This window comes from Pinus tabuliformis, chromosome X, assembly GCF_031772625.1.
Source record: "Pinus tabuliformis cultivar Carrire ecotype Pingquan chromosome X, CPIR1, whole genome shotgun sequence".
Classification (NCBI taxonomy): domain Eukaryota; kingdom Viridiplantae; phylum Streptophyta; class Pinopsida; order Pinales; family Pinaceae; genus Pinus; species Pinus tabuliformis.
The window spans coordinates 502,964,041-502,987,264 of NC_142308.1; the positions used below are offsets into that span (position 1 = coordinate 502,964,041).

The following is a 23,224-nucleotide window of genomic DNA, read 5'->3' on the forward strand; positions in this document are numbered from 1 at the left end:
GGGCATGAGAATACTTCCTACTTCTATTATCCTTGTCATCACTTTTATCTGAATGTGCAATCCATCTAGTGTATCGGGTACCCCCTTCTCTGACATCCTGTTTGCATTTTTGTTGTAGTCTCTGTTGATGTGTTTTATGGTGGAACCTTGGAGTGTGGTCCATAAACTTTCTATTTGACTTAACGAGCCTTGAAGTGAGTTTTGTTGTATATTGTTTTTTCCCATGATATGGTCAATAATATATCGGGAATCTCCATAGATGTGCTTTTGTGGGATATCCATGAATTAACTGAACCAGATTAACCCCCACAAAGAAATAGCTTTAACTTTCATACTCAATCCCTCTCCGCATACCAGTGTATCTAGAAGTCTTGGTCTTCAGAATATTTTATCCAAATACCACATCTGCATCTCCCTCCTTATGAAGCCCCATCAAAAACGCTTGTTGGGTATGTATTACCAGGAGCCATCCCCTTGTCTTCCTTATTTTTATACAAAGTTCCATTTTCCTAACCAAAATTGATCCATCGATCTATGTAGTCACAAATCATATCTTCTCTCCACTTTTTACTTCCAAAGATAAATTGATTGAACGTCATTTCCAAATTTCCCAAAAGACTGCTAGAGAGAGCGTCCTCCATCTGGTGCATTGTGTACTCCACCATTCTAAGCAGTCATTTATGGTATTGAATTGGATATATGGAATCTTCATATTAGCAGTAAAATGCTTCCAAATACTAATAGAACTTGGGAATTCTAGAAATAGATGTATGTTATCTTCACCTTCATTCCCACATAGGTGGTATATCTCGAGACCTTATTGATTTCTCTTTTGTAAATTGTCCCATGTAAGGTTTTTATTCTACCATGTTAGCCACAGGAACATGGTTATCTTTATAGGAAGGTTCATATGCCAGAATTTATAGAACTGGCACCTATCAAAGATTTGTAGTTCTTTCATGCAAATATTAAAGTAGCGGACCACTATTTCTATCTCCCCAATTTTCTTCCTTTTCTTCTAGTCAATGTAATCTAGTCTCCCTGCGGTCATAGAAAACACTAGTGCTCTTCATTGAATTAGTGATTCCAATCCATTCCTATTCGAGATGTCTGGTGAGGTCCAATTGGTTGGGCTCCATCCAAATTGGTATGGTACCAATCTACTCTCAGATGACTTGGTTCCAGACAAAGATTCCTTTTCTATTGGGGTAGTTTAATAACTTTGCTAAAATAGGTGAATTTGTGTTTGTACCTAGGATATGATCTTCCCCCTTGTGTTCACTGCCAAAAAGCTAGGATATGTTCTGTAGAAAAATTTCTTTTATCTTGTTCCAACTGCACCAGGTCTTTGATCCTTTTTTATTTCCAATAAATCCTTGTCTCATCTAGCAAATAAACTCCTTATTCTTAAGATATTTGAAGCAAATTATCTTACCCCATTGGGCTTCACTGAAAATATCCCTCCATAACGATTTAAGCAACAATGCCCAGCCAAGACGTCTGACATTTATAACTCCCCATCCTCCAAGCTTTTTCGGTCTGGAAATCTTCTCCAATTTGAGCAGATGGTATTTGAAACTCTTTCTAGCCCCAAACCACATGTATTTTGCCATTATATGATTGAGAGTGTTTAAAATAAGCCGCAGGATTCAAAATACATGTGCCCAATAGACTCCCAATTGTGTGAGCACTGATTGGGTGAGGGTGATACGACCTCCCGGAGATAAGCACCCATGTTTCCAACCCTTGATTCTCATATGAAATCGATCAATGAGCCACATCCAATCTATATTCTTGTATTTTCCCGGTTTTAGGTGGTGTCCTAAGTATTACACGCTGTAACCAGAGGTTGCGCTCCCACCCCGAAATTCCTCTGTATATATAAGATGTCTTCTAAGTTACATGATCCATATAGGATGGAGGATTTGAGCTCATTCATAAAGATGCCAAAGGCTCTTCCGAAATTCTTGAAGGTTTGGGATAGTGTGAGCCATTTGAATCTGTTGATCATTCCCATCAACAAAATATCATCTACAAAAAAGTTGTGTGAGATTAAAATTTGACTGCTAATTTTTAAAGCAACAAACTCACTTATTGTTACCGCTTTTTTGTTGTGCAAGCTTAAAGCATCCATGGACAGTATGAATAGGAGGGGAGAAAGAGATCATCCTTGTCTAAGTCCCCTTCTGACTCCAAAAAAGTGAGATGGATAACCATTAGTTACCACAACGTATATGACTGTTGTGACACATGCCATTATCCATTTAGCAGCATTTGGTCTTATGCCAATTTTATGAAGAACCATTCTCAAATATCCCCAATCTAGGTAGTCGTATACCTTTTTGAGGTCCACCTTCATAACTGCGACATTCATCTTTTTTGTTTGAATAGTATGCATGCACTCCTGAGCAATGGCCACAACATCATGTATTTATCTGTTCTGGAGAAAGCCATATTTCTCTGGGGATATGAATTTTGATAACATTTCCTTTATCCTAGTGGCGATTGTCTTAGATATAATCTTATAAATGAGATTGCAAAGTGAAATTGGATGATAATCAACAAAGGTGGTCGACATTTCCTTCTTAGGTATGAGTACAATGTAAGTAGAATTTATATGAGGATGTATATTTCCATTTATTCTAGATTCTTCTACCATTCTTAGAAGGTCCTCTTGAAAAATGTCAAGGAAATGAACAAAAAATTCAATCGTCTAGCCATCTGGTCCTGAGCTTTTGTCACCCTTCATTGTTTTTATAACTTGGGACAATTCCTCCACCGTGACAGTTTTATATAGCTCCTGATTCACCTCCTCATCAAACATTGTAGGGTATTCACTTACCCCCCAAACTTGTGCCTCCCTGCCATCAAATTCCTTGTGTTTGTAGGCATGTTCAAAATGAGTGACTACAAGATTTGTGATTTCCCGTTGTGTGCTATAGCAATTTCCATCATCATTTGCTATCTCCCAAATGGTGTTCATTTTCCTTTTGTGATTGGCGTATCGGTGAAAGAACTTAGTATTCTTGTCCCCTTCCCAGATCCAAATAGCACGACTCTTTAAATGCCATGTGGTTTCCTTTTGTTGGAGGATCTTCTTCTTATTCATCTCCAGTACATGGATTTTTTCTCGCACTTCGGCAGATGGGTAGTGTGTGGCCATAACATCATGTAGTGGCCTTAGGGCCTTTTCTATTTCTGTCAGTTGTTGTTTCAGAATTACATTCTTCTTTCGTTCCCATCTTTTAACCATTGCTTTTAAGGCATGTAGCCTGTGTAAAATGTCCTCCATGGTGTAGAGGCCAATCATTCTATCCCTGTCTTTAGACCAGTGAGCACGGACGAGGGTCTCAAATTCTGGGTCTTCTAGCCATACTCTGTTAAAATTAAACAACAAACCAAACCTTATATCCTCACTATGCCAAGTGAGAGTAATTGGCCGATGTTTTGATATATAGTTATTGATAATACAGGATCTCACATCTCCTAGTTTTTCCACCATGTGTTCATGTAAGAGAAAACGATCAAGTCTCTTAGATGTATAGTTAATTCCATTCCTACCATTGTCCTAGGTAAGTGCACTCTTGACAGGGAAGATGTCTATTAAATTGTGTTCAAAAATAATATCTCTGAGTTCTGTGCCATCTTATCAACAGTTCTGGATTGACGCCACACATCATCAATCCCAATAATGTAGTTAAGGTCCCCAACCAATATAAGAGAGAATAAATGAAAAATTCCAGATGCTTCCATGTTGTCCTAGAGTACCTCCCTATCCATCTAAAGGGCATATATATTGAGGAATTTTGTCTTCCCTGGGATGCCTCTGATGTTCCCTGCCAAGAACATGCCCAAAGAAGAGGAAAAAGTATTCATCTTAGCCCATCAAGGATCCCATAGGACAGCTAAACCCCCTGGCCTTCCAGTAGCATTAGTAGCCACCATATACCATGTAGGGAGCATCCTCCAGAAATAATCTATAGTCTGAGTAGCTGAGTGCATAGTTTTTTGAATGAGAATATTAATAGAATAGGAAGAGAGAAAGAGCTCCTTGACGGGGAGGAATTTTGGAAGGGCCCCCAAACCCCGAATATTCATAGAAAGGATGGAATTCATTTAGGTCATGTAGTGGGCATGCTTGCTTTAAGTGCCCGAGGAGAAATGGGGGATGAAATAGGAATATCGATGAGGGAAGGGGAATTTGTCAAAGTAGTATCAGTTTGTCGTGGGCATCCCCAAAAATGTCTACTACCTCTGTTTTGAGTCCTCCTTACAATTATGTTCCCAGCAAAGGATGGGTTGATAACCAGGGATGTTGAGCCAAGTGGTTTGTGAATAGTGAGAGAGTGAAGTTCAAGTGTCTTCCTCTGAAGTAAAAAATCTAAGTCACTATAAACGGAGTTATTCGGTGAGGATACCGGAGATATCGGTGAAATAGGCCTTGTAGGAGTTGAAATAGGGTGGGTGGTAGGGGAGAAAGGATTACGTGCCTGCGTATATGCGGCGAAGGATGTGGAGGGAATGTTGAAAGGACATCTCTGAGACAGAACAAAATTCAGGGGAGGTAGAACTGGGGCAGAAAGAAACTGATTTTGTTCTTTTCATGGTGAGTTAGCATAATTATGAGAGCCAAAGTGTTCTGACGTCCAAGGGATGTGGGAACATGAATGGGAAAATAAATGTTTACAAGATGGGAAGATGGATCAGAAAAAAACAAAGCAGAGTGATTTCTATTACTTGGACATGGGAGTTTGCCACCTGGAGTCACAGTCTTTCCTCGACATGAGTTATAATATTCAGGCATGGCCTTCGTCTTGTTCATGTATTTTCCCTGTGACATCCCTGGCTAGAATGCCAACCACCTTTTCCCTTAGGACAAATTGCCATGAGATGGCCAGTCTGATGGCATATGAGGCATCTAAAGGGTATTCCCCGAAATCTAGACACTGTCAAAGATTGATATCCTCCCATCTTAATTCAATATGGTCTGGGAATACCTCGTAGAAATCCTTCTCAATTATGATCCAAGCAACCCTTTTTTCCCTGGCCCCAAATAATGGGGGTTGACGTAGATGAATTTTCCTATGGCATTGTCGATATCAGTGAACATTTCCTTCGTCTAAAATTCAGTTGGAAGTCCCGGTAGTTTGACCCAAATGAGCTTGTTTTTAAGAATTTTCTTCAGAGGATTAAAGTCCACATACCATGAGTGTAGAGGTAGGAAACCGCGTCCCTTCACCCATGGCAGTGCTAAAATGTTTTGTAAATCTTCCTCACTCAGAAAATGGTAACTGTACCAACTGCCCATTAATCTAACCACCGTAGAGATATATCCCAGAAGAGACTTCCATTTAGTCGCAACCCAATTCCACATCTCTGCTTCCTCAATCTCTGCAAAATACCATTTACCCACCAGTGCTCTCTTCTGAAGGCTAATTACTTTGTCAAAAAAAACGTCGTGGCCGAAAGATAGTATAAGTGTTGGAGCAATGATTTGGGTGGCACGATGTTTTTGGCCACTCCGTCTTCCACCCCCTTTTTACGAGCCTTGTGTGAGACATGCGCTTCAAGCCCGCCATCTACCCGCATATGTCTTCCATCTCCAAGGTTAGTCAGTCGAGGAGGGTCGGCCATGTTCCTTGTCGACTCCAAGATAGCGTGGCGCTATGATTCAACATCCACAATGCCGCGAATGAATGCCTCGTGCGCTGAGGTGTCGGATGCAAAGGGGTCCATCCGAGACCAAATAAATAAAATGAAACAATCCCCAGGTATGGTACCATCCCACCAATCAAGATTTTATCCTGCAAAAAATAAATGAGGGTCCTCCCTCCGGCTAAGGGGAGGTCAACTCCCACGCCTCAACCAACCTGGATCTCACAAACCAAGGAGAAAGAACGTCGCTGAAAACAAATGCCTGATAAGTAAAGAATGTACTTCAGATCCGGAAATAAGTTAGGCCCGAAAATGGAGGGTCAGCACATAAGAGGGATCAGGTGGGGGCCTCACATAGAATGTGCGAAGTGTGAGATGATAAGGACTACTCTCAAGTCAGAAATGGAAATCCATCCTATCGCCCTTCGGAGTTTTTTTTTTTAATTTAAACAACCCCAGAAAATTTGAGATTCCGGATTTCGATGGTTGCCCCTCCCTGGAAAAACCAAAGTTGTCAAGGACCAACAATCCAAAAAAAAATCAAGACTCTAGATCTTCACAACAACACATGCAGAAACAACTCCAGCATGACCACCATCGATAGCAAATTCTAAAACCAAAACTTTTGCATGGTTGAGAAACAATGAAAAAGTTTGTCCATTTATACCAGATTGTATAAAGACTTTGTGTCCGAAAACAAGATTCCAATAGTTAAAGGCAAGTAATAGCCCAGAGATTAGTCCATACAGGCATCTAAGTGACAGGAAAAGTGGAAAGAGTGTGTCTTAAAAATGCAAATCAAGATGTATACAACATTGAGAAGGAGCAGAAGGAGCAGGATGATATGGATGACTTCCGAAAAAAGAAGAGACGGAAGTAGATCAAGTAAAAAAAAAACTGGCATTGCTTTAAAAAAAAACAGATGGACTGATGTCCAGACTAGACTATCTATAACAATATATCTTCCGGTAGATCCAGTCCCATTCCCTCAACTATTGGCCACTTCCTAGAACCATATCCAGCTAAACTTATCAGCTTTTCATGTTGAAACCTGAAACTTACGAATGTTCCATTACGCAGGCTCCTGGCCTAAAATGATAAAAAAAAACCCAACTCATCTTTTATCGGCATGTGTCTCCGAAATAACAATACTCTACCTGCACGATTTTTCCCTATTTCTCCTTCTAATGCTCAGAAAAAATTGCGATACCTTTCGAAATTTTCAGGAGCGGAGAGTGTATCCACGGACATAGCAGACGCATGCAGTGCAGGGATCGGGAAACGATGAGTCCTCCTTTCTCCTCAGAGGCTTCTGGAGAAGGTGATACTTGTGAATTGGCGGAGCAGTTTCTAAACCTTGTTCCTAAAACAGATAAATAAATCGAAACTCTGGTTTCAAGGATCAACCAGTGTCATCCAGTTCGGTCCTGAGTGGTGATTTAGACTCCATACCTCTTGGATAAGCCCAATATAATTATACCAATGCGCACAGATCATCCACTGCGTTCGCTCAGAGATGAGACACTTGAACTCGGGTTGATCACACGACCTATAACACCGGAGAATGTCGGAGGAACACCCTTGATAGAGGAGCAGCGCAGCAACACTGGAAATGCCTAGGAGCTCCCGACCTGCATGACAATTTTTACTTCTCAGGGTCGCACACTAGTGGATATTTGGGTTATCTCGTGGGATATGCGCGTTTCAGCTGGATATGCGGATTATGATAACAAAGTATGCGAATTATATGCAAACTATAATGGAATATGTGAATTATCATCTGATATGTGAGTTCTTGGTATTTATTACTATCGAGTTATTGTTGGATACGCGGCTTATCACGGCAGCATATACGGATCATTACCTATTACGCGAGATATCCTTGGATACGCGGATCGATCACTGCTGGATATGCGAATGTCACACACCTTCACGTAAAAATATACCTAGTAAAAAAAAAAAAATTAACTGTAGTATAAAAGTTACCACACGTACTCTTTAAATGAGAACACACCAATCAATAGTTTACGCATCAATATGTAACCACTATGTGTAAACCTTATACAGTTGACCTTGTGAACATTTAACACCATTGTGATGTATATGGTTCACCATGACCAAATTGAGGTTATGCATCTACGTAATGGCTCTTAAGTTTTTGCATTGTGATATAACTATATTATTTGCCAAGTCCATTTTTGTTGACATTTGGCTTTAACCTTAAAACACCTCCCAGTACATGGAGCCATTGCTGTCTCGGTTTCCGATGGGCCAAGTGCAGGCTTGGCATGCTTACCTACCTACCGCACCGGTTACGAGAGTTCACAGCTGGACAGGTGGATTGGCGGGTACGCAAGGCCATGTGACACCTTGACTTTGGGGCCCTCGGCCTTCCCGCCTCCTCTTCCCGCTTCATTTGGACGCTCCGGATTTGGCTTGGAAATCGGACGGAGGAGATGGCTTTAAGGGTTTTGCTTCATTACATAAACCCCGTGAATTAAGGGCTAGGTTCATTTGTTCATTTGTTGTGCATTCAGTCCGTCGACTTGGCTCGCTGCTGCAACTATGTTGGTCTGTCCAGCTCACAGTCCAACCTGTTACCGCTCTGGATGCCACATAAGGCCAGCTCCGGAATTCTTCAGGTAACCTCGTATTCAGTACACGGTTATGGTCTGTTTTCCTTCCGCTGTAATACGCATTTTGATTAAGTTTTGCTCTCTGTTGCAGGTGAATACCGGGAAGGTTGCTCAACCCGGATTCAGGGTCGAGGTAAGGAACCCCCAACAAGTCTCGTCTCGGCGGATACAGGTTGGTTTCTTTCCAAAACCTCTGGTTCAGTTTTAAAGGGGCTCGGAGCCATTGTTCTGAGCTATTTTTCATGCTCAACTTGCAGACCTCCGATGCTGCTAGCTTGCACCTGGGGTCTGACGGGGTACTCCTATGAGGACCCTCGAGATCTTGTTATGTGCGGTTCCTTATTGGTTTGAAGTTTCTCCGGTGGCTTGTCTGCAGATGGAAACAATATTACAGTTCTTATTTCCTTCCGGTCATGGTAGTTTTCACACAGTCGAGCTAGGGTCTTTAGGGTTTTATAACTGTTAACTTTAATCTGGCCGGAGGGTTGCCTTTAAAACTACGGCAACAACCTCAGCTCTTTGCTACTTCTATTTACAGTAAAAATGTATGTATTTTCATGACAGGGTATATATTGTTTCGTTCATGAATGAACTCGTTGTCTTGGTTAATTTCTCCTGACGCATAAGCCTCTGTACAACTCTTCGTTATAGTATTTCTTCTTAAACTACAGCCGCTTGGCTTGCTGGTGTTGTCTGTAATCGGCTGCCTGTGTTTTGTTTATTTTGAACATTTAAACGCTGTGAAACTTAGCGTTACCAAGTTGCTAGTTTTCCTTGCGGTTATCATGTAAATAATGATTACTCATATACAGGTTCTTACGGTTAGCATATGTACTGGTTTATTGTTCGGTTATGGGTACTTTCGATACATTGTTATATAGCTATCTTCTGTTGTTTTCTTGCTTATAGAAATAGCAATACACAGTGCTTTGATTCTTATGGGTATAAGGGTTTATACGGGGTTAGGGTCTGTTCCCTTATCCTCATTCCTCATCCCGGAAAGATCTTCTCGGTGCTTCTTATGAGATGTTTGCGACCCCATCGCATAAATCTACCTGCGAGAACCATGTTCCAGGTAGCTAAGATATGATCTCTGTTCTAAGCAATTTCTTTCATTCGTGTATATATATAATGTTTACGTTTGACCGAATGTACTCACATTCCATTCAGTTTCATAAATATATCATTGTTATATGCATCTGTGTATGGCCATGCGCATACTGTCTTATTTCAGTGGAGTCCTTCGGCTACAGCCGTGACCATGTTTTTCCGAGACCTGGGTTGGTTCAGGCTCGTATATCAGTTTCTTTTTGTTAAAGATTGTATGCATATTGGTTCGAACTTTCAGTTACAGTTTTTCTATTACAATATCTTCTGCTTAACCACTCCATGGTTAACGCTGCCTGCTCATGCTATACACAGAGCCTTGACAGACTTTAATGGATTATTTAATCAATGTACAAACTAATTTAATAGTTATAATGGTTTTCCTGATGGTTTACAAACCTAACCCTTCGTGTAATGTCCACTGTCGGACAGACTCTTATACCTGCGCTAACAGCAGGTAACCTTTCTCTCTACCCATTTAACGATTCCAGGTGCACTGGAACAGTACTAGAATCATACGGTCTTCTTTAATATCTACACTTTAATACCAGAATAGGACTTACTCTATAACATCCAAGAATTGCTGAAGTTAGAACACCGTACCTGGTTATAGTTTCACTATCAGATACTCAAGCAGTCTCTTGTGCCTTGAGTTCGCTCGTCCACCCAGCCACGAGATCCATCTTCTGATAGAATTCTCTCCCCCGAGCTATCTTGCAGGTCTCAAACCCTCAGCAAGATCTGGGCACCCAGTGCCTGGTTACTTGGTCCTTACCAGACTTAACCAATTCTCAGTATATCCTCTTTCCTCCTTTTTGGTTTTCTTTTTGGAAAAAGAGTTTTCTTCTGTCTGTCCCCACAGCACAGAACTTCCTCCCCATACCCAGGACTTCCTGTTTGGGAGGGCAGTTCAAATCAGTTATGACAACTGATTTCCGTTCTTTGAAATACACCTCCCAGAGGCTGCCAGCATTTCAAGAAAATATTCCATTTATTAATAATGTAGTTTATCATAGTTTTTGTTTCTTTTAAACATAAACAACAACTACTTAACATATCGTCTTTTACTTCAGTAAAAATCCACATTTACATTCTGCTGGGGATATTACATCTCCCCCCCCTAAGATTGGACATCGTCCCGATGTCTATTCTTCTTAAAAAAATGCGGGTAAGCTTTTTCTAGGAGTTCCTCATCCTCCCAAGTGGCCTCTTCAGGCCCGTAATGCTGCCATTGAACCTTAGCTTGGATAATAGCCCGTTTCTGCAGCTGCACTTCTCTCCGGTCGAGAATGGTCAGTGGTTCGACCAGAACTTCGCCTTCCGGCTCGACCTGCGAAAGCAACAGATTTAGTTATTCACTGTTTAAGAACAGAATTTATTCATAATGAGCAACTTTAACTCTTACCCGAATTCCTTTCCATTGAATCACATGTTTGGGATCGTAGACGTATTGTTTTAATACGGAAACATGAAAAACATTGTGAATCTTAATATGGCTTGGTAGAGCAAGCTGATAAGCTACTGGCCCTACTCTAGCCAGAATTTGGAAAGGTCCAAAATAGCGGGGTGCCAGCTTGGCACACCCACTCCACTGCAAGGCACTTCTTCTGGTTTGAATCCTTACGAAAACGTGATCTCCGACCTGGAATTCCTTGAACCTTCTCTTTCGATCAGCGAAACTTTTTTGTCTGTCTTGAGCAGCTTTTAAATTATTGCGCACCTTCTTCACCATGTCTTCCATTTCTTTAAGCATATCCGGGCCCAATCTTAATCTATCTTCAGGTCCACCCCAACTTGAGGGTGTACGGCACTTCCACCCGTACAGTACCTCAAAAGGACTCAATTGTGTTGATGAATGGTACCCGTTATTATATGCGAATTCAACCAAATGGAGATAATCCTCCCACTGGTTTGGCCGCAACATAACACATGCCCTCAGCATATCTTCCAACACCTGGTTTACCCGCTCCGTTTGCCCATCGGTCTGGGGATGATAGGCTGTACTGAAGTTCAGTTGTGTCCCCAGTTCCGCAAACAATGTCCTCCAAAAGGCTGATGTGAACTTAACATCACGGTCGGAAATTATCACCTTCGGAAGTCCATGCAACTTAAACACATTTTGCATAAAGATATGGGCAATTTGCACAGCTTTATACGTGGACTGAACCGGTATGAAATGTGCTGCCTTACTTAGTTTGTCCACTACTACCATAATGGAATCATGATTTTTCTTTGTTCGGGGTAACCTGGTTATAAAGTCCATGGAAATGATCTCCCACTTCCATTCCGGAATGGGTAAGGGTTGTAGCAACCCTGCTGGATGCATATGTTCTGCCTTAATTTGTTGGCATTTTAGACAGCGTGCTAGATATTCAGCCACTTCTTGTTTCATTTTTGGCCAATAATATTCTTTCCGAAGTGCAACAACCATTTTCTGATACCCTGGATGTCCGGTGTAATGGCTGGTATGGAATTCATCCGGAATCATTTTCCGAAGATCATTTTCTTTAGGCACATACAGCCTTTTATGGAAATACAGCAATCCGGCATCATCTAACTCATATCCTTGCTGTCTTTCCTTGTCAGAAAGCTGCTGTACTCGCTGTTTAAGCTGCTGGTATTCCGCGTCTTGATCAGCTGCTAACTTTATCTTTTCCAGTAAGGTACTCTGCCAATTGCTAACTGAAAGTTTGCACACACATTGCACCTTTCGGCTCAAGGCATCGGCCACTCGATTCTCCTTTCCTTTCAAATGCTTAATTTCGAAGTCAAACCCACTTAAGAAATCTGCCCAACGAGCTTGTCTCGTATTTAAGGTAGGTTGACTGAAATAGTTCGTCAGGCTGTGATGGTCTGTCAGCAACAAAAATTTTCTCCCTAACAGGTAGTGCCTCCACATTTTCAGCGCATGAATAACAACTGTCAATTCCAAGTCATACGCAGAGTATTTTTGTTCATGTTCCTTCAATTTCCTTGATTCATATGCAATCACTTTTCCTTCTTGCATTAGCACTCCCCCCACACCTTCTTTACTTGCATCAGTGCAGACCACGTAATCCTTATTAGGATCAGCTATACTCAAGATAGGTGCAGTGGTGAGTAAGTGTTTGAGCTGCTCAAAACTTCGCTGACATTCTGATGTCCACTTAAAAATCTTCCCTTTCTTTTGCAAAGAGGTGATAGGGTATGCTACTCTTGAAAAACCTTCCACAAACCATCTATAATAACCTGCTAGCCCCATGAAAGATCTGATATCTGCCACGTCCTTGGGTACAGGCCACTCCATTATAGTTCTGATTTTTTCAGGGTCCACTACAATTCCTTCCTTTGAAATCACATGACCCAAATACTGTATTTCCTCCTTGAAGAAATCACACTTACTGAACTTTGCATATAACTGATTTTCCCGCAAGGTTTGCAACACCACCCGTAGATGTTCCTCATGCTCCTCTCTTGATCGGGAGTAAATCAAAATGTCGTCTATGAAGATTAGCACAAACTTATCCAAGAACTTGTGAAATACACTGTTCATCAAACACATGAATGTAGCAGGTGCATTGGTCAAACCAAAAGGTAGCACCACGAACTCGTAATGTCCGTACCGCGTTCTAAAGGCTGTTTTTGCGATATCCTCCTCCTTAATTCTGATCTGATGATAACCAGATCGCAAATCAATCTTAGAGAATATCGTTGCTCCCTTTACCTGGTCGAAAAGTTCATCGATCCGAGGTAAGGGATATTTGTTTTTGATCGTGAGCTTATTCAGCTAATGATAATCAATACACATCCGGAAGGTTCCATCCTTCTTTTTGACGAATAACACTGGGGCTCCCCAGGGTGATATGCTGGGATGGATGTAATTCTTGTCCAACAGCTCCTACAGTTGCATTTTTAATTCTGTTAGCTCAGGTATACTCATTCGGTAAGGCGCCCGTGATACGGGTGCTGCTCCCGGAATTAGTTCAATGGTGAAGTCCACATCCCTTTTAGGTGGCAGTCCTGGTACTTCCTCGGGAAATACATCCACAAACTCTTGTACTACTGGAATACTGTCCAGCATAGCTGTTTTATCCTTTTGATTTGCATAACCCACCTGAATTGCATAAATTTGACACCTCTTCTTGATACATTTAGCTAACTGCGATGCTGTAATGGGTCTGATCTGTACTGGATGTTTGATTCCTTGCAGCTCCTGCTGCTCCCCATGATCGTCCTTATAATAAATGGTTTTCGTCTTGCAATTCACTAGCGACCAGTGTTTTTCCAGCCAATCCATCCCAATCAGGACGTCATATGAACCCAACGGTAGTATGTTTAAATCTGCCACTATTGGCTGCCCTGCTATGGTTAAGGAGCATTTGTTTATTTTGGCCATGACTCGCCTCTTGGCTCCCGTGGCTAATTGAACCAGCCACGGACTTCTAAATTTCTCAGATTGTAATTTACACTGCTCCACTATCCTAGGGCTAACATAACTTAAAGTGGCTCCTGGATCAATAAGAACAACTAAAGAAAATTTTGAAATTTTACATTCAAATTCAACCATAGATGGCTGGTATTCTGCTTGGCGGTCTTTCAGGGCTGCATTAATTCTGGGTATGCTACGTGCCACGTCTCCTACAGTTGAGGCTTCATGAATTTGGGAGATCTGATCTGTCCCTTTTCGCTGCGGGCAGTTCTTGACATAGTGAGGTCCTCCACAGCCCCAGCATTGTACTGGAGGTCTGGTCACCCCTTCACTTTCTGGCCTAGCAGACTGTTCATTTACTCTAGATTCACTTGCTGGCCTTGCTCGGGGTGCACCTCTGGCTGCAGTTCTACTGTTAAATCCTTTCGCAGCAGCTCCCTTACCTCCATTGCTGCAACCTCCCTTGCTGTTTCCAGCCATGCGACTGTTCTTTTTCTCATTCCATCTTTTGTTTGAAGTATCCCCCTTCTGCCTACTCTGCTGATAACAGATCCTTGCCTTTCGAATGGCTTCATCCATGGTTCTCGGATTGTCAAACTCAATCCGCTCTCTTATGTATGAAGGTAAGCTGCTAACAAACCTTTGAACCTTGGCTTTCTCTTCTTTGATATAAGGTACGTAATGTAGCAGAGAGGTAAAACGATTAATGAACTCATCCATAGTCTGCTGCCCCAATCTCAAATCATGGAACTCTCTTGCTTTCTCATCGTAAAATCGGTTAGTTAGGTACCTTTCTTTGAAGTACTTCTGAAACTTTTCCCAAGTAATGGTTCTTTCGCTGACCCCTTTAACGATCTTGATTTCCTCCCACCACAAGGTTGCCTTACCCTGTAGCTGGAAAATGGCCAGCCTTGCTTTGAAGTTGTGATCGTACTCATACAACTGGAAGTATTTATTCATGTTTATTAACCATGCCTCCGCTGCCTCTTCCTGTTCGCCATCGAAATGCGGGGGTTTAATCTTTCAGAATTCTCCCTGCAATTCCACTTTCTGACGTTTTGAGGTTTGCTGTTGTGGCACATTGTCAGAATGATCCTCCTTGTCTTCAGAATTTTCAGGTACATTCTGAAAGTCCTGCTCCTCTGTTACTCTCTGCTGTTCCGCGCTGGGGTTAATTGAGGGTGGGTTCTGTCTCTCTGACAAACTCTTCAAGATTCTTTCTTGTTCTACTGTTAAACGGGCATTGTCTTCTCGCAAGCGTGCCATCTCATTCTTCAACTCCTGCACGGTTTCAAGTATTGCCAGGTTGGTACTTCGGGTTACCTCTCCCAATTGTACCCACAGTTCTGCATTTTCCTGAGGGTTACTGCCATCTCCCTGCATCTTGATTACTTTGCTTTACTTTTGACTTGTCTGCTAGCTTGTTAAATCTCTGTGTGTCACCCCTTCATAACAGAACAACAGTTGCGTGTTTTATCAGTTTTTTTTTTATACAGAATGTATGCTGCTGCACAGTGAAACATGTCAGATTGAGGCCACAGTGTTGTAACTGGGCTCTGATACCAATTTGTCACACACCTTCACGTAAAAATATACCTAGTAAAAAAAAAAAATTAACTGTAGTATAAAAGTTACCACACGTACTCTTTAAATGAGAACACACCAATCAATAGTTTACGCATCAATATGTAACCACTATGTGTAAACCTTATACAGTCGACCTTGTGAACATTTAACACCATTGTGATGTATATGGTTCACCATGACCAAATTGAGGTTATGCATCTACGTAATGGCTCTTAAGTTTTTGCATTGTGATATAACTATATTAATTGCCAAGTCCATTTTTGTTGACATTTGGCTTTAACATTAAAACCCCTCCCAGTACATGGAGCTGTTGCTGTCTCGGTTTCCGATGGGCCAAGTGCAGGCTTGGCATGCTTACCTACCTAACGCACCGGTTACGAGAGTTCACAGCTGGACAGGTGGATTGGAGGGTACGCAAGGCCATGTGACACCTTGACTTTGGGGCCCTCGGCCTTCCCGCCTCCTCTTCCCGCTTCATTTGGACGCTCCGGATTTGGCTTGGAAATCGGACGGAGGAGATGGCTTTAAGGGTTTTGCTTCATTACATAAACCCCGTGAATTAAGGGCTAGGTTCATTTCATTTGCTGTGCATTCAGTCCGTCGACTTGGCTCGCTGCTGCAACTATGTTGGTCTCTCCAGCTCACAGTTCAACCTGTTACCGCTCTAGATGCCACATAAGGCCAGCTCCGGAATTCTTCAAGTAACCTCGTATTCAGTTCACGGTTATGGTCTGTTTTCCTTCCGCTGTAATACGCATTTTGATTAAGTTTTTCTCTCTGTTGCAGGTGAATACTGGGAAGGTTGCTCAACCCGGATTCAGGGTCGAGGTAAGGAACCCCCAACAAGTCTCCTCTCGACGGATACAGGTTGGTTTCTTTCCAAAACCTCTGGTTCAGTTTTAAAGGGGCTCGGAGCCATTGTTCTGAGCTATTTTTCATGCTCAACTTGCAGACCTCCGAGGCTGCTGGCTTGCACCTGGGGTCTGACGGGGTACTCCTATGAGGACCCTCGAGATCTTGTTATGTGCGGTTCCTTATTGGTTTGAAGTTTCTCCGGTGGCTTGTCTGCAGATGGAAACAATATTACAGTTCTTATTTCCTTCCGGTCATGGTAGTTTTCGCACAGTCGAGCTAGGGTCTTTAGGGTTTTATAACTGTTAACTTTAATCTGGCCGGAGGGTTGCCTTTAAAACTACGGCAACAGCCTCAGCTCTTTGCTACTTCTATTTACTGTAAAAATGTATATATTTTCATGACAGGGTATATACTGTTTCGTTCATGAATGAACTCGTTGTCTTGGTTAATTTCTCCTGACGCATAAGCCTCTGTACAACTCTTCGTTATAGTATTTCTTCTTAACCTACAGCCGCTTGGCTTGCTGGTGTTGTCTGTAATCGGCTGCCTGTGTTTTGTTTATTTTGAACATTTAAACGCTGTGAAACTTAGCGTTACCAGGTTGCTAGTTTTCCTTGCGGTTATCATGTAAATAATGATTACTCATATACAGATTCTTACGGTTAGCATATGTACTGGTTTATTGTTCGGTTATGGGTACTTTCGATACATTGTTATATAGCTATCTTCTGTTGTTTTCTTGCTTATAGAAATAGCAATACACAGTGCTTTGATTCTTATGGGTATAAGGGTTTATACGGGGTTAGGGTCTGTTCCCTTATCCTCGTTCCTCATCCCGGAAAGATCTTCTCGGTGCTTCTTATGAGATGTTTGCGACCCCATCGCATAAATCTACCTGCGAGAACCACGTTCCAGGTAGCTAAGATATGATCTCTGTTCTAAGCAGTTTCTTTCATTCGTGTATATATATAATGTTTACGTTTGAACGAATGTACTCACATTCCATTCAGTTTCATAAATATATCATTGTTATATGCATCTGTGTATGGCCATGCGCATACTGTCTTATTTCAGTGGAGTCCTTCGGCTACAGCCGTGACCATGTTTTCCCGAGACCTGGGTTGGTTCAGGCTCGTATATCAGTTTCTTTTTGTTAAAGATTGTATGCATATTGGTTCGAACTTTCAGTTACAGTTTTTCTATTACAATATCTTCTGCTTAACCACTCCATGGTTAACGCTGCCTGCTCATGCTATACACAGAGCCTTGACAGACTTTAATGGATTATTTAATCAATGTACAAACTAATTTAATAGTTATAATGGTTTTCCTGATGGTTTACAAACCTAACCCTTCGTGTAATGTCCACTGTCGGACAGACTCTTATACCTGCGCTAACAGCAGGTAACCTTTCTCTCTACCCATTTAACGATTCCAGGTGCACTGGAACAGTACTAGAATCATACGGTCTTCTTTAATATCTACACTTTAATACCAGAATAGGACTTACTCTATAACATCCAAGAATTGCTGAAGTTAGAACACCGTACTTGGTTATAGTTTCACTATCAGATACTCAAGCAGTCACCTGTGCCTTGAGTTCGCTCGTCCACCCAGCCACGAGATCCATCTTCTGATAGAATTCTCTCCCCCGAGCTATCTTGCAGGTCTCAAACCCTCAGCAAGATCTGGGCACCCAGTGCCTGGTTATCTGGTCCTTACCAGACTTAACCAATTCTCAGTATATCCTCTTTCCTCCTTTTTGGTTTTCTTTTTGGAAAAAGAGTTTTCTTCTGTCTGTCCCCACAGCACAGAACTTCCTCCCCATACCCAGGACTTCCTGTTTGGGAGGGCAGTTCAAATCAGTTATGACAACTGATTTCCTTTCTTTGAAATACACCTCCGAGAGGCTGCCAGCATTTCAAGAAAATATTCCATTTATTAATAATGTAGTTTATCATAGTTTTTGTTTCTTTTAAACATAAACAACAACTACTTAACATATTGTCTTTTACTTCAGTAAAAATCCACATTTAGATTCTGCTCGGGATATTACAGCGAATCATTACCTTGATACACGAGCTATCGTTGGATACGCGGCTTATTACTGCGAGATCTGCATATCATTACCCTGATACGCGACTTGTTTTGACCGTTTATACGAAAGATGTCAATTGCATAAATGAATAATTGTCGGCGAATATATAGATTTTCTTTGGTTATGCGACCAATTACTGGTCATACGCGAATTATCAATGCATTATACGCGATTTATCATAAGATACGCGAACTATCACAAAATACGCTAATTATCATCTGATACGCGAATTATCAAAATTGAATATGCGGGTTGTCTGTTCATACGCGGGTTATTTAAACAAGATATGCGGATAATTACGCTGATAAGCACGTTTTCTATGCCGTTTATGCTAGCGATGTCTTGATAATTACCGTCGAATATGCCGGTTATGCGGGCTATCCCCACCGGATATGCGTATTATCCGTTAACTTCTGGTTATGCGATATCTCCCCTTTGATTATCCGAACTTTGTGCCAGGTATGCGAGTGATCACCGCTGCAGGTTATGCGCATTATTTCCACTGATGCACATTGTCTCTGCCATTTAAAAACCATGAGCTCATTTAGAGAGGTGGTGTAAGAATTTATAAGAATTCTAGGCGTCTCCATTCATTATGTGTGCTGATATTTATTATAAAACTAGTTACTCCGTATTTATTAAATTAGATATTTTAGTTTTTTTCTATTTAAATTTTTAGATTATAATTTTAATAAATTACTGTAAAAACTTGTTAGAATGGAAAGTTTAAATGGTATTTATTATAAAACTAGTTACTCCGTATTTATTAAATTAGATATTTTAGTTTTTTTTCTATTTAAATTTTTAAATTATAATTTTATAATTTTAAATAAATTATTGTAAAAATTTATTAGAATTGAAAGTTTAAATTGTATAGTTGAGTTTAAAATGTTCCTATTTTCTTAATCTATTAAATATATAAAATAAATTATTTTTAAATATATAAAACAAATTATTTTTAACAAAAGAAAAAGCTTCAATTTCATGTTATATTGGCATGAACGCTTTAAGAAATTATTTACAGTCTGATGCCGAATCCGTGTATAGGAAAAGACATTTTTAACGAATGTCTACTCTGGAATTTATGGGGGCATATATATTTTGTTGTTTATATTGAAAAAGTTATTGACTTGGGACAGCGGTGTGATAGGTTTTTTATGGAAGCGTTTCATTTTTTGTTTTTTAATTTCTATGGTTGTCTCAACGAAACAGGTTTCCCTTACATCTTGGCTACAAAAACTACTTTATGGGAAGTTTTTCATTTTCTCTTTCTTCTGCTTTTATAGTTATCTTAATGCAATATGTCTCTCATATATAATACTAAAAAGGTAAGAATGCAAAATATAAAAAGGTAAGAATGCAAAATATAATACTAATTGACATAGAATATTGTCTTAGGCAAGAAATCTTTCATAATATAATAGTAAAAAACTAAAAAGTAAGAATGCAAACTAGAATACTAATTGGTATAGAATAGGGTTTGAAATATTAATATTTGTATTAATAAAATTTTAAAAAGGTATGCAAAATATAATCGATTTTTTTTAATGGTAACATGGACATTAAATGAGGTTAATCATGTTTGACTATATCACTTTTCTTTTGGTAGTATACTAGTGTAGATCTATTTTAACCATAGATCTAGTAAGAGTTTAGAGGGATCAAATTTCTTGAAATACAAAGCGTTTTTAGAGTGTAAAATTTAGATTACACAGAGTCATAGATCCATGTTACATGTTATATATATATAAACACCATTTGTAAATTTTTATTGTTTAAGTTGGATTTTTAACACAATTTTTTTAACCATATATAATATATTTAAATATTTATTTAACTTGAAAATTAAATACTTAACTTTCCAAGTCAAAATATTTTCAAATATTTTAATGGTATTGTTGGATATTTCCAAAAGAGAGCTGTGTAATGGATTTGATGCATCCATTTTTCATATGTTTACTTCATCCATCATCAGGAACCAAAGAGCTAATGTGAGTAAACTAGTGTTGAAGGGCCTATTTATAGGAGAACATGAATTAATTATTTGTTGGGTCAAAGTCAAATTCATACAAAATTATTAAAATGATTTGATAAGTAAAATGGGTCTTTAATCAAAATTAAGTTAAATAATTTATATTTGACCGAATCCACACATTGAAAATATAAAATAAGAGTTAATTAAAAATAAAATAGGAATTAATGGATGATTAAAATGATTAACAATTAGCTAATTTATAACAAAAATAGATAATAATAAAATAATATCTACCATCCTAGATCCAGTTCAATTTTGGATCTAGCAAGTGGTCAGAGAGATCAAATATCTTTTCATTCTAAAATAGGTTTGTATATCAAGAGATTTGATCCCTCTTATTGCTTTGATAGATTGAAGTTAAGATGGATCTAGGTTGGTTTAATTTTCTCTTTAAATAAGTTACATTCCACATGAATACCATGGGTGAGTACCACAAGTTCTCAATACCATGGGCCATTTATATTTATATTTATATTTTATTTTTATAAGTTGCTTTTTTAGAATGTTAAACTATTTGCATTACATTACATTAATTTTTTTTTTAGGTTATTTGACATAGTTAAAATGTTAAACATTGCAGTACAACATCTCTACCATACTGGGTTGGGTGTAACTAGTAGAAAATAAGAATTAAGGAGAATTACTAATTAGAGCAATAGTAATGAAATTAAGGCATGAAACAAGAGTACAAATTGAAAATAAGAAAAAATAAGAATTAGTTGAAAATTAAAGTGAACAAAATAATAATATAAGAATCAAAATTATTTCTGCACCCGACGTGCATGATTAGACGGCTGGGGCGGATGGCTTTCGCTCCCCCCAGCCAGGATCGATTCCTGCGGCAGTGTATCTGTGGACCGCGCTTCTGCTGGCTTCGGCCTTATGGACGATTTGTAACGGCTATGCCGTAAATATTCTGAAATTCTGCTGGCTTTGGCCATATGCTGCAAAAATCTGCTGCCATATGTTGTAAAAAAAAAAAAATCTGCTGGCCTCGGCCATATGTTGATTTTCCCTCTGAAAAAAAAAAAAAATCAAAATTATTTAAATACAACTCATTCCAAATTGAAAATTAATAGTGAAAATAAATTAAAATTAAAGAATGAAAAAAAAGAATAAGAATTAAAAATAAGAATGGGTTGAAAATTAAAGTTAATAAAATAATAATATAAAAATAATAATTGGTTAAATAAACTTATTCTAAATTGAAAATTAATAATCAAAACAAATTAAAATAAAGATTAATTAAAAATCTAAAAATGAAAAAAGAATTCATAATAAATATAATTTATATTAATAAGAATTTAGACTTCACGTAAGAATTAATAAGAAATAAAATAAGAATTTAAAATTAAACGAATTAAAATAAAAATAAATTAAAATTAAGAATAAAATAAATAAATTTTAAAGATAAGAATGCAAAACAAATCAAACAAATTCCAAGAAGCATTTAATGGAAAATTAGATAATAAAATAATTAGAAGTAGGAAAATAAAATAAAATTAATATTTAGAAATAATTATATAATATAAAAATTATAAGTATTTTTGTTTTATATGATAGGGGGTTTAATGGGAGGAATTTAATGGGAGAGATATCTCCAACAATATGAATAATTTTGAAAGCTTCTAATCATTTATATTTTATTGATGCTTCACATTGCATTTTTTTTAGTAATAGTATTTCTTTTTCTTTCTTTTTTTCTTTTCATATATTCAAATAGTTTAATTGATTCCTATATCGAAATAGTTATAAAATGTATAATAATTATACAACTTCATTTTTTTTAGCTTTTAATTATTTTATTTCTCTATAAAGTTGATAAAAATTTATTTGATTTCATGTGGACATCAAAATATTTTGTTTATGGTTCACAGTGTGAGTGAAATGTTTTTAGGACTTCTTCTTCATATGAACACTCAGGATGAAATTGTTGATATTTTATCATTTTTTTAATTTAAAATAAGTAAACATGTATATTCATTTTTTTTATTATAGTTGACATTACTTTCTATTTAAATAATATATATATATATAGATGCATATATATATATATATATATATATATATATATATATATATATATATATATATATATATATATATATATATAATTTTCATTTTTATTTTAAGAGAGAAACTTGTCAAAGGTTGAGCACAACAAGATTACACCTCTCTCCCATACTGTGTTGTAGAATAAGCCTCTGAGCTCAATAATACCTAACTACCTTATATTAACTAACAAATAAACATAAAAACATAATCAATCTCATCCACTTCTTATCTAGATTATTATACCATATATTTTATCAACAAATTTTTATTAAGTTCCATCTAAGCATTAATCTCATTGATAGTTGTTCGCAATAACAATATTTATAATCCTTTCATCAAGTTACAAACTTTTGTTGGCTTCCAACAAACATATCAACACACATAATAGTGTCCATTCATCCCCTAAGTTTTCTTTAGCAATAGAATATTTCTACAATTTTAACATATACAATATGTCTACAAACACAAAAATTGTGAACTTCATGTAGGATTTTAAGCACAAGCAAAACATCAAGCTCTGACAAAATACTACATTAGTAATTTGCATGAAAATGATAAGAGAGAATCAAATAACATTCAAATAGACTAAGTAAATTCAACGACAAATTCAAATTCACTTACGTTACTTTGCTTGACATGAGGACAATTAAACTAGCATACTTGCTTGACAAGTGAATGGAAATGTGAATGTGAATGGAGGGTTGGATAGATAGGATGACCCAAGGTATACAAGGAATGAAATGAAATGGAGGAATGTAGCTGAAGCACACTAAAAATATCTATCTTAA

At 38.4% G+C, this 23,224-nt stretch overlaps 1 protein-coding gene across 1 annotated transcript; it reads right to left on the reverse strand.

The window, feature by feature from the left end:
- Positions 1-2,713: 2,713 nt before the first annotated feature.
- On the reverse strand, positions 2,714-6,906 carry LOC149140889 (uncharacterized). The gene is made up of 2 exons (XM_089451092.1): positions 6,866-6,906; positions 2,714-3,377 (listed from the first exon to the last, which is right to left on the reverse strand). The coding sequence occupies exons 1-2, from the start codon at positions 6,904-6,906 to the stop codon at positions 2,714-2,716; spliced, it is 705 nt and encodes a 234-aa protein (XP_089307218.1).
- Positions 6,907-23,224: the final 16,318 nt, after the last annotated feature.

What these genes read in the sequence shown, in the direction of transcription:
- LOC149140889 (XM_089451092.1), bottom strand. Translation starts at nt 6,906, where the DNA reads ATGTCCGTGGATACACTCTCCGCTCCTGAAAATTTCGAAAG. An exon ending in GCTCCTGAAAATTTCGAAAG is followed by an intron (nt 3,378 to 6,865) that starts GTATCGCAATTT and finishes TAATTTTAACAG; the next exon opens with AGTATGGCTAGAAGACCCAG.